Below are 13,276 nucleotides of genomic sequence, written 5' to 3' on the forward strand. Positions count from 1 at the left end.
CGTACAGAATACGGGCCGATTTTACCAATCATCTGAATGTTTTGGTGCTGCATACAAACATGTGCCATAAACCACCACACAAAAACTCAAAAAGGAGATATCAAGCCGAAATATTGCTCTCCGTTTGTTAAAGAAAAGAAAATAAAGTTTGTTAACTGGTAGACTACAACTCACCTCCCAATAGCAGCACTTTTCTCCGGTTCTTTCAGGATCGCGTAGGCCATTAGATTAGCCGGTTGTCGTCGCCATCAAGATCAGTCTGCGATGTCACTTGATTGAACTGGTCAGAATCCCCAAGATTGAGCGATGTATTGCGCTTTCAGTGTTTTATTAAATAAATTATACATTGCGACATTATACTTCACCTGAGTGACAGAGCGAGGGGATTCAGACAACGACCGTGACGTCAGCAGCTCTGATTGGCTGAAGGCAGTGAGCAACAAAATCTGATTGGTCACAGACCAAGTTGAAGAGACATTTGAATTCCGATAAGTTTAACCACTCGACATATTTTTTTTTCGCATTACTTGTGCTGCTGGTGTGTTGTTTAATATAGATTTGTGTGTACGATTGTAAAATGATTCTGCCAGTGTAAACTTAATAAACATTTACACATATTTGGAAATTGTATAGGCTACACTGCATATACTAAATGGGCTTGTAATGCATTCATACTGAAATAAATAGCACAAGTAATATAATGAATTCCAAGGATGAAGAAATAAACTTAAAAATATACTCAAATTTAACATTAGATACACTACAACTTCAGGATATTAAATAATGTATTTTTTAAATATACTTTCAGTGCATTGTTACAATGATCATTTTCAACACACTGTTAAAATATACCTCAAATATATTTTTATAAAGTGCAAATAAATACACTTTTAAAAAATAAACTGAACTTACACTTCAAGTATATTTTTCTAAAATATATTTTTAGAAAATATACTAAAGTACAATTATTTTAAAGTGTGTTAAAAGTTGCATTGTGAAAATATGATACTAATATACTTTTTATATATTTAATGATAGTACATTTTTTGTTAGTATATTTGCAGTGTACTATAGAAAAAGGGAATATATTTAAAATACAATAAAGTATACTTTTTTTTCACTAGGGTTTTCTCCGACCGATAGAAGATAACTACATTCCTCGTCCTCACCCTTTTTCTTAAGGGGACCGCTGAACATCAACTCTGCGTGCTGTTGAAACTTGCGCCATGCTTCGGGCAGGTTAGTCGCCTCCCAGTTCATCGTGGGCGTCGGAACTCCAGCTGTATCCATCTTTGTAATGTAATCCGTTTACTCTGACACCATGTTGTGTTTATGCTGTATGATACAGATCAGGACGCACGCATTACTTATATTAACAGGAAACTTTACTCTCCATTTTAAACACAGAACATGAGCTCTAGCTCGCCAGTCGTCACGGTAACATCCACATAGTCGAAATACCCATATCTAATTGGCAGATAGAACAACCAATAGGAATAAGGCATATATCAATTCAGACATGTGATTGGCTTTTGCTTAACATAGGAACAACAACGAGTGAGTAAAATGTATTTGATACAGAGTATTGCAAAAGTAAACTTTAAATGAGTAAATAGAATTACTCAAACTCTATCTGACTCTAAGTTTTAAACTCTAAGTTTAATTAGTTTATTCTCTTTGTTAATTAACTTAACTTTGTAGTTTTTACTTAATTCCACACATGTGAAATGTAGGCTACTTAAAAAATATTAGTGCAAAAAATTTGCAAAAGAAAAATTAAATAAAGTAAATTGTCTTTGTTTTTTCAGTGTTTACTACATTATATTTATTAATGATTGAGTTGTAGCCTTGATTCTAATCCAAATGAGATTCTTTGGTATTATTTTAACATTGCTGAATGTGAGCGACAGACTCACCAAGAATGGTGCACAATCACACCAGAGTGCAATGCTGGTTTTATGAATATAAAACAATGCCATGTTAAAGTAATTTTGAGTTTCAATGCTTTGAAAATGTCATTGTCTGATCTGTGATTCAATAAAATGAAAGAATCGTTTAAAGGTCCAAATACTTTAAGTTAATAAGTATTCAAGCAAGTGAATGGAAGAATTCATGCCTCAAAAGAACAAATGTCCAACACAACAGCAAACACAGACCGAGGGCAAAGAAAAGACAGACTGAGTATGTGCAGAATGTCTTTTATTTCTTTCATAATTCATTTTTGAATGCAGGGGTCCTTGGTTTTTCCATGGCTGCTTTCATACCATAGTTAACAGGGTTAACGTTTTATTCAGCATTTATGTGACATTTACTCTAAACAAATTCCAAAAGGCATATGACAGAAGGAAATAGGTGTTGAAGTCATACTTAGTTCAACATCGTGTTTCTCAAAAGTGCAGAAGGTCAGAATAAAAGACCCCTCAAATCTCACTTTTCTTCCCATATAATGGACTCGGAAGCCTTTATGCGAGAGACTCTCTTCTCGCGGTTCTGCTGAAGTCTGCGGAGGACAGGGGCGCTTCCACTCTCCCCCGCCCAGGGCGAAGAGCTCGAGACCGGCACGGCAGCGGGTGAATCTGAGGAAACATTGACTTAAAGTTTTAGTTAAGTGGCTGTCAGGGGCGGCGCCAGCCGATTTTGCCGGGGCTTCAGCCCCGAATGTTTTGAGTCAAGCCCCGAATGTAATGACAGTCACTGAGCAAATATGAAACTGGACAATAGCCTATGCAAACCCCCGAAATCATAAGTTGTTTTATTTCATTGTGCTTTGGCTTTGCATATACTGCATACAGCCTGTAAAAATAGACCTTAAAAATAATCTAGCCTATAGACCAATTTGGTGTTTGCAAACAGCGATGACGTTTTTTGTGGGCGGAGCCTAGCTGGTTGCAGAAAATGACAGTTGAGCAGTAGAAGTCTATGGAAGCCACGAAATAAAAGAATAAAAAAAGTTAATTTTGAGTTTATATCTCACAATTCTGACTTTTATTTCTCGCAAATCTGAGTTTACATCTCACATTTCTTACAAAGAAAAACAGAATTGTGAGATATACTCGTTATTCTGTCTTTTCTGAATTGCAATTTATCCCGCAATTCTGACTTTTTCCCCCTCAGAATTGTGAAATAAACTCAAAATTGCGAGTTATAAAGTCCGAACTGGGAGTAATAAACACGCAAATGCAAGAAAAAAAAAAGTCAGAATTGTGAAATAAAAATTATTATGTTTAAAAGTTATCTATGTAAAATATTATAGGTTTAAATTATTTTAATTATAATTATTTCATGCTGTAACTGCTATGTATGTATGTCCTCTGAACTGCATATGTGAATATTATGTAGACTTACTGTTTACATCAAATTCCTGCTTTAATAGTAGACTAATCCTTGCAGGTGTCATCAGTCCAGGCTGTGAAACGTCTCTGTTTATCTTCAAAGGACGTTTTCAACGATGGTTTTCTTTAAAAATGAAGGCTATATTTTTTGCATTCCGATTCCAACATCCAGAGGCACAACAAAACATTTTTCTCTTATTCTGTGGATTTTGCACATTTTCCTTCAATTGCTACCGCTATTTTTCTGCAACCAGCATGCGCGCGCAGCTGCAAGTGACGTAATTGTGACGTCTGCTCCAAAGTGGTCTATAGAATACATTTCTTTGCTGTCGGTAGCCTATGGGCTACACCGTTTCTTCCTCTCTGTTGAATATGCAGCAGGTAGGGGAGGAGCTAGCACAGTCAACCGCAAGAGTGCGAGACAGTCAGCGAGCAGGAATTTCAGGTTTGCGGTTTCTTAACAGTGCTCTCAAAATATAATTTTTCTAAACAGATCTCTCTATTAAAATACGTTAAGCAGTTCAATACCGCTTTTCTACAGTATCCGACCATACACCGGCAGCGCTTTCTCTCTCTCGCACATTTGCGCACGCGATCAGCTGGTGATCTGGTGATCAAAATAAAAGCTCAAGGATTTATCTTTTAAAAAGAAATGAGTACACAAGTATTGTAAAAAAGATGTTTGAACCCTTTTTAATGTCCAGGTACAAGTCAATGCTGTTTCTTTGTTCAATTTGCACACTGTACATGGGTTGAAGCTCTTAATTTTGAGTTTCCAGAGTGCACCAGATTGATGCATTTAACCTTAAAATGTACAAAATTTTCTTCCGGGGGGCATGCCCCCGGACCCCCCTAGAGCTGGTACATCCAACAAAGTTTTACAAATTACAGTGTCAAATAATGTACATTTTCTAAACAAGAATACGACAACAAAAGCTCCTTTCGTGTCAGTAAAGCTGTTAATAGAAAATTAAAATGTCTTTGGACAAATATAGATTTGGGCTAAGCCCCGAATGTTTACAATGTCTGGCTCCGCCCCTGGTGGCTGTGTTATAATGCAGCTCACACAAACATTCATAACCGATCAATAAACGAGGAGGCAGCTTTTAAGCACCACTGTGAAGGATAATTGCTTCGAAGTGCAACCAATTTAACCAGTAAATCTGATTCTGATACAAAAACCCTTTTAAAGTTTACTTATAAACTATACGATACTAATAAACTTCTATTTTTTTTTCATCTTTATCCCAAAATACAGTAAAAATATCTGAAAATTCTAAGATAACCTGAGAAGCAATATTGCATAAAACATTATTATCTTTTTTTCAGAGAGTGTATTTTAAGTTTGGAATATATTTTTCAGTTGTTTTAAGCATAAACCTCACTTCATGTGGACTTAATATTTTATTTCTTATTTACTTGAATACACTTGTGCCATTTGCAGGTTTAGCCTACTAATGAACTCTTTATGTCGAAATTAAGACTAGTTAATTTTTTAGCTTTAGACTATCTTCCGTACACATCCATTTACGGCGAAAGAGTAACCTCTGACCCAATGCATGGTGTATTGATGAAAGCGGAAGCACAGAGGATAGAGTAAAACAAAACGCTGGTCATGAGTTAGAAGTATAAAACAAGAATTTTTAAAGAGAAATGTTGGAGGATTTCGATATAAGAGAAGAGGAACTTGAGTTTGTTGCTCAGCCCTATTTGTTTGAACCGCATGAGGCGTCTAAGCTTACGATACTCCTACATCCCACGTCGTGTCAGAGGTCACTCTTTTGGTGTAAAACGATGAGTACGGCCATCTGCCGGAAGCAAGTTATTATAGTTTATAAGGTTTTAAATATAGATATTTTTCTTACAAAAACCCATCACTTCAGAAGGCATTTATTAACCATCTAGTATGGATTATTTTATGATGGATGGATGCACTTTTTGGGCTTCAAAATCTCACGCCCTTTCACTAACATTATCAAGCTTGGAAGATCCAGGATATATTTTAATATAACTCCGATTGTGTTTGTCTGAATAAAGATAGTCATATACACCTAGGATGGCTTGAGTGTGAGTAAATCATGAGATAATTTAAATTTTTGGGTGAACTATCCCTTTAACTGAAAAATCACCTGTATATTTACATTTACATTTATGCCAGATGCTTTTATCCAAAGACACTTATGTTGCATTGAAGGTACACATTTTACATTTTATAAAATTAGATCACCTGCAATTAAATTCAGAATTCACTGTTTTCATCTGTGTGTGCTGATTTTTTCAATAGTAAACTGTAGGATTGACCAAGTACATTTAAATGAATTAGCAGTTTAAAGGGTTAGTTCACCCAAAAATGAAATTTCTGTCTTTAAGTACTTGCCCTCATGTCGTTCCACACCCGTAAGACCTTCGTTCATCTTCGGAGCACAAATTAAGATATTTTTGATAAAATCCAAGGGTTTCTGAACCACACATAGGCAGCAATGTCATTACACCTTTTGAGGTTGAGAAAAGTATTAAAGACATCATTAAAATGTCTTGTGACTACAGTGGTTCAACCTTAATGTTTTGAAGCGACGAGAATACTTTTTGTGCACAAAAACAAAACAAATATAACAACTTTATTTAACAATTTCTACTCTCCCCTGTCAGTCTCCTACGCAGTTGACGCAGTGAACGCAATGCAGCGCTTCCGTGTTTACGTCCGAATGCCGGCTCAGTATTGGCCAATGCTGTACATGTGAGCACCAAAAATATCTTAATTTGTGTTCTGAAGATGAACGAAGGTCTTACTGGTTTGGAACGACATGAGGATGAGTAATTAATGACAGAATTTTCATTTTTGGGTGAACTAACTGATAGATTTTATGTTGGTCTCAGCATTGAAAGTATGTGGACTGAGGCTCCTTTTTTTTTTTCCTCTGTCAAAGTTGTATACTATGTTTCAAACATATGGTTTTCTATGTACCAGAACCATTTCCATATAAGGCTCTACTAGGAGTAAATGTGAAACAGGGAATGGTCCCTGCTTAGGAGAAGGTCCTTGGGATGCTAAGGGACCTCATGGGTACCTGACCAATAGATGACCATATTTAGACTTGTTTTTCTATATGTATCACATTCCTATACCATGATCTATATGATGTATTCTCTTTCTCATTGGCTGAAACTATACTACACCCCTTGTACTCTTTCTATATATTCTCTCTTTTCTTATCAATAAAATGAGACTATATTCTCCCTCAGCGCTGAGTGATTGCTCATTCAATTGCCAAATAAGAGGTCTGGGATGAGGCACGAATTAGGAGCAAAAACCTAACAATTTGGGGGCTCGTCGGGATTTCTCCAGACAGGTAAGAAATAAAATGCTTAAGTGCATCTTACTGTCTGTTGAGAAATTGATCCTTGTATTTTTGTGCCGCACTTTTTTCATATTTGTTAAAAGTGGATATCCTCGTATTTAGATAAATGCGGGAAGAGTGAAAGAGGATTGATCACCCTTTCATTTTTTGGTGTTATCCTCACGGATTATATACGTGGGAAGGGAATAGATGAGTTTGAGTTGAAAATTTTTCTCTCTCTCTTAGTCCATTTCATGATGATATCCTCAGGTCCTTGTTGGCAGTTGAATGAATAATACTGAATTTAAAATTTTTCTTTTTGCTAAAAATACTAAAAAGTTAATATAAAGCTGCAGACTTTAATTTGTATTTTGTCTGAAATTGTAAGGCTTTTCTTTAAGCAAAGGAGAGATCTTTGTTGGCTGTTTTAAATGGGTGAAACGATTAGTCGACCGTTGATGGGGGAAACCCCGAGGGATTTCATGAATCGCAATAATAAAGCGTTTTTCACAGAACCCTATCTCTCTAATCTCGCGGGATGGTCAGAAGGGAAAATACAATTAGATCCGTTTCCCCGCGATGGTTCTTTTAAAGATGAAGATATGCGTGGTGCAAAAGATATGATCTTTGGTTCTTGGGGTGACCCAGGATGGCCAATTGATTATATGAAAGATGCGTATAAAGTTTGGATGAAGATGAAAACTTATTGGGATAAGGGTCCAGAGTTGAAAAAACAAGACAGCTCTCTCTCTCAGTCTCAGTTGAAACCTGATGCGTCTCTTCCCCCATATGAATGTGTTGTTTCTGCTGAAATTCCAAAGCCCTTGACCAATCGATTGTATCCGCAGTTGCCGTCCACAACTGAAGTTTTTCCGTTTGTACAGCTTCCAGATGGTTACAAAATTACTCCTCTGAGTGTTACGGAGGCAGTGGCTATTTGCAAAGATCTTCCTGATCCGGCTAAGTCACCACATCAATTTGTGGCAGTGCTGCAACGGTTAACTGCCTACAGTCAATTGACGGGACGAGATTATCGTTTTATTTTGACTAAAACACTGCCTGCGGAAATCACAGAGGAGGAAATGATTGAAGAAGTTTATTATTTAAACCCCATCTACGATACACCGCCTGTTCGTCGTGTTGTATCTCAGAAAGCTGGAGATTCGAAGCCCCTTGATTTGTCTAAACCTTCACGAGTGCTTCTAATTACTGATTCGGAGGAAGACGAGGACGAAACAGGTGATTGGATTTGGGCCAGCTCAGGTAAACTTAAAGATTTTTTCAAGCAATTGACTGCTTTTTTGTTAAAAGTGTCTTCTGCTAAACAAGACATCTCGCATGCAGCCAATACCAAACAGAGAACTGGTGAAAGCCCTGTTGCATTCTTTAACAGATTTAAACATGCATGGGTTGAGGAATCTGCGATTCCTATTGAACAAAATTGTCCATTGTTCTTAAATACGTTCCTAAATAATATGAACAAAGACACTGCGCAGTTAATTCGTATAACAACTCCGAATATTACTACCATTTCTGTTGATGAATTAGGACGACGCTTGCGTGAGCTTTCCTCTGCTGGAGCTTTTGATGTCTCCAGGGGCAAAACTCCTGCAATGCTTCAAGTGAATGCTGCTGTGAATCCTCGTCCACAACAATTTGGAAATGTGAGACGCTGTTTTTATTGTGGCAAGCCAGGACATCTGGAACGTGACTGTAGGAAAAAGGCTTGGGATTTGAGGCAGAGGTCAGAAAAGCAGAAGAGGAAGGGCTCTGGTGGTGGCTTGAAGCAAAAGCCCCCACTTGCGCTCCCTTCTGCAAAGACTGACAGACAAAATCCAGTGTATCCCATTTCCTGGCAACAATGACTGAGTTCGACTGAGCCCTCTTCTGATAATTTTTCACTTGATTTCTTTGAGTTATCCGAATGTGTCAACTGTTTTGCCATTTATTGAATTAAATGTTGACCATAAACCCTATGTTTTTCTCATAGATACGGGGGCGTCGATGTCATCGTTATCCTCTCTTGTCTATGAGGGCTCGATTACAGGAAAACATGTAAACTCTGTGGGAATCAATGGTGTACCTGTGAGATGTGAAATGACACCAACATTTCCAGTTACTTCTAATGATATCCCATCATTGTTTAAAATGCATGCTTTTGCGATAATACCGAGTTCACCATTTTCTCTTCTGGGACGCGATCTCTTACATAAATTAGGTATTCAACTTAATTTTAATGCTGACTCTCTACAACTTATTTTTCCTGCAGCCTTTTCTCTCACTGTTGATACAGGAAATGCTCTCCTTGAGGATGATTCTGCAACTGAGCTCAAACAGGAAATTGAGGGCGTCAACCCCAAGTTGTGGGCGGCCCATAAGGATGACGCAGGATTCATTGATGTCCAGCCCTATGTTGCTAAGCTAATAACAGACAATTCTGTGTATCAGAAACAGTACCCCCTCTCAAAAGAAAAGGTGGAGGGTATTCTTCCTGTTATTGATAAATTACTGGCTCAAGGCATCCTGGTGCACACTCATTCACCTTATAATACACCAATTAATCCAATTAAGAAAGCAAATGGTTCTTGGCGTTTAACTCAAGATTTGAGAAAAGTTAATGAGTTAGTAACACCATTGTCTCCTATTGTACCTGATGTGCAAACTATAATTAATTCTATTCCTTCTGAACATTCATTTTTTACAGTTCTGGATATTTCCAGTGCTTTCTTCAGCATTCCTGTTGATCGCCAAACACAGCCATTGTTTGCTTTTACCTTGGAAAATTCACAATTAACGTGGACAAGACTCCCACAAGGGTTCAGGGATTCTCCGGCTGTTTTCTCTGCTGTAGTGCACGCAACGCTGAAAAATGCCAAACTTCCTCCAAACACCTGTCTGCTTCAATATGCAGATGACATCCTCATCACTGGTGCAACTGAGGACATGTGTGCTGCTGCCTCTAAAATTGTCTGCAATATTTTGGCAGAGGCTGGTTTCAAAGCATCAAGAGAGAAACTACAGTGGGTACAGAGGAGGGTCGAGTACCTTGGACATGAACTGTCACAGGGCAAAGTGCAATTATCTGCTGACAGAGTGAAAGCTATTGCTACTTTCAAGCACCCATCGACACGGAAGCAGATGCAAAGCTTCCTGGGACTGGTTAATTATTGCCGAATATGGGTGCCCAACTGTTCCATGTATGATAAAATCCTACGAACTGCTACTCTGGGGGACACAGAGGACATTACATGGACAGCTGAGATGGATCAAGCATTCAGACATTTGAAATCCTCCCTCATGAAACCTCCTGCACTCGGCCTCCCAAATTACTCTCAAGACTTTCACTTATACGTGCATGAAAGTGGGGGTACAGCCGCCGCAATCCTGGCCCAGGAACATGGGGGTACTTTTCGTCCCATAGCTTATTTGTCTAAAACTCTTGATTCAGTAGCCAGGGGACTTCCTGCTTGTTTGCGTGCAGTGGCTGCCACGGCGATCATGGTGCAAGATGCTGAAAAAATTGTGTTATCACATAAATTGATAGTGCATACCTCTCATCAGGTAGGAGTCATTATGAGTAATATTTCTACTCAACATATGACTGCTCAACGCCGCTCTGGCTATGAGGCTATATTATTAGCTACTGCTAATTTGATTTTGAAGCCAACTTCTGTTATTCATGGCCCTACTGTACATTTGCACAGGTTGCTGACGCAAGGTGAATTTGAGAGTGATGACCACGAGTGCCTGGACAGAATCCAGATTTCGACTGCCTGCAGGCCAGATGTTTCTGCATCTGTCCTGGAGGAGGGGAAGAATTGGTATATTGATGGATCCTGTTTCAAGCCAAATGATAATGTATACTTGTGTGGGTATGCTATTGTTGAATTACCTGATCGTGTAATTGAGGCATACTCTTTGCCATATAAGTCAGCGCAAGTTGCAGAATTAATTGCTTTAACGAGAGCTTGTCAATTGGCAAAAGATCAGTGTGTTAATATATACACTGACTCTAAATATGCGTATAGCATAGTACATGATTTTGCTAAATTGTGGGAAGAAAGAAATTTTAAAACCTCAGATGGAAAGCCAATTGCTCACCATAGCATTGTAGCGGAGCTCATTAATGCAGCACAACAACCATCAAAACTCGCTGTTATTAAAGTAGCAGGACATACGTCAGGAGAAACAGATGAAGCCAAAGGAAATAGATTTGTAGATGAAGTAGCGAAATGGGCTGCTAAAGAAGTAATGTTAAGTCCACATGTAAGCGAAAGGGGCACAGATGTGCCTATGATGAATTCATTATTGACTAATGATTTGGACATTAAAATATTACAAGCTAACCCTACGCAAGCTGATTTGACTTACTGGTCAGACAATGAAGTAAAACCAGATCAAGTTGGACTCTTGAGAGACAAACAAGGTAGACTTGCATTACCTGCATCTGCGATTGTTATGCTATGTAGACATTATCATGGTGTATCACATGTGTCAAAAAAGAAAGTGATACAAATGTTGAATCGATCTTATTGCATAGCAAATATTCAAAGAAATACTCTGTTGATATTGGATGCTTGTCTGGTGTGTGCTCAAACTAACAAGCACAAGGCAACTAAACATGACGCTTTACCACATCCTGAGCTACCATTCCAACACTTGCAAATTGATTTTACGCATATGCCTCCTTGCGGAAATAATAAATATTTGCTTGTGATTGTTGACAGATTTTCTAAATGGCCTGAAGCTTTTCCGTGTGGAAAAGAAAATGCACAGACGGTAGTTAAAGTTCTGGCTAAGGACATTATACCGCGTTTTGGTATACCAATGGTTATCGATAGTGATAATGGAACACCGTTCACTTCCAAAGTCACGCAGTTGTTAGCCAAGGAGCTTAATATTACCTGGAGATTACATATCCCATTTCATGCTCCATCTAGTGGACAAGTTGAGAACATGAATAGGGTTATCAAAGATCGTCTTAATAAAGCGTGTCTTGATACAGGCAGAAATTGGGTTGATCTGCTGCCTGCCGTATTGACAGAAATTAGAATGTCACCATCAGCAACAACAAAGATGTCTCCGTTTGAAATCCTTATGGGTAGACCTTTCCCAACCCCATGGGTCAGAGGTCGCGCTGGCAATTTTTCCACAGGTGACACGGAGGTGATCATCACGGATTATGTGGATTCCCTAATTAAAACTTTGAATAGCATCAATGGTGATGTGTCTCTCTCTCTCCCTCTTCCTGCAGAAAAACCCACTCATCCTTTCGTTCCAGGACAACAGGTGCTGATAAAGTGTCTGAAGCCCACAAAACTGGGTGAGCCAAAACATCTGGGGCCCGCCACGGTGATTGCTGTGACGAGAACAGGAGTGCTGACTGACTTCCAGCCGCAGTGGATCCATGCCAGTCGACTGAAAGCAGCTCCATCCCAGGGGAACGTTCTGGTCAATGAGGAGAAGGAAGCCAGTGAGCCAAGGAAAGATCCGAAGGAAGGTGAACCAAGACGTTCAACGAGGAGAAGAAGAAAGAGATTGCTAGAGATCTAAAACCAGCAATAATTATCATTGAAGCTCTCTAGCCATGATTGCTAAATTGACATTTTACCTGGTTGTGCTGACAAATGTGTTTATTCACATACAAGCTGCTGTTAGCACTGGTAATGAAACTTGGGTACATTATGAAGAAGAACCACATGCCTTTGCAGCTAATATGTGGTGGAGATTAGCCAACTACACTGCCAAATCTGAAGGAAAAACAGGTGACTGTTATGTTTGCACCAAAATGCCACATAGTGCTTCTGGACCACATGTAGAGGTTAAATCACCAAGGACAGAAGAAGAATTAGAATGCCCTATTTTTGTTAGCATTACTGGAATGATGGCTCCAAATAGAAGTGCAATATGGAGTTGTGGAAAAAGTAGAATAATGATGCTTGCAACGCAAGTACATGCTAAAGTGACAACCATTGGCTCTATTCCAGACTCACTGTTATGTATGGAAAGAGAAACTGGAACAGTGAGACTGGGGGTAATTCCTAAAAGTAAATGTAATCGAACATACCATCATTGTGAGATAGAAAATATGTCTTGTTGTATGAGGTGTATTTTGCATTATCCAAAAGCTAATATGACTGAGTGTTCTAAAGGAACACCACATCCTATATCTACTATGATTGCTTATGGATGGGCTAATCCTTTTATTCAAGATGTGTGTTCTAAATATTGTGCACTTGTGCCAGGTCAAAATTGCTACAGTTATGCTCCTGCTTCACGGGGAACTAGAGCTGTAAAAGATTGGTTTTGGCTGTGTGGACATAGAGTCTACACTACTCTTCCAGAAGATTGGAGTGGAAGATGTGCTCTAGTAACTTTGGAAGAATATTCCATGGTTATTAGACCACACAAACCTCACGTTATGACAAAACAAAAACAGAAAAAGAAACGCTCCCTCTCTAGCCGCAGTTCAACTAGTAGTTTGAGTAGAGATAATCCAGTACCAAAGCAACATCGACTCTGGACTGGTACTGAAAGATTCTTTGAAGCAGTGTTTCCAGGAATAGGTGTCTCTAGTCTTCAAATTGAAGTTGAGGTTACAAGATA

At 38.6% G+C, this 13,276-nt stretch overlaps 1 protein-coding gene across 1 annotated transcript in view; it reads right to left on the reverse strand.

The window, feature by feature from the left end:
- Nucleotides 1–2,164: 2,164 nt before the first annotated feature.
- Nucleotides 2,165–13,276, reverse strand: part of shtn2 (shootin 2) — a 36,779-nt gene continuing 25,667 nt past the window's right edge. The window contains exon 17 of the mRNA XM_048184647.1: nt 2,165–2,576. Coding sequence (XP_048040604.1) covers nt 2,428–2,576 — 149 coding nt within the window. The 3' untranslated portion in view covers nt 2,165–2,427. The remainder of the gene's footprint in view (nt 2,577–13,276) is intronic.

Source organism: Megalobrama amblycephala, linkage group LG3, assembly GCF_018812025.1.
Source record: "Megalobrama amblycephala isolate DHTTF-2021 linkage group LG3, ASM1881202v1, whole genome shotgun sequence".
Classification (NCBI taxonomy): domain Eukaryota; kingdom Metazoa; phylum Chordata; class Actinopteri; order Cypriniformes; family Xenocyprididae; genus Megalobrama; species Megalobrama amblycephala.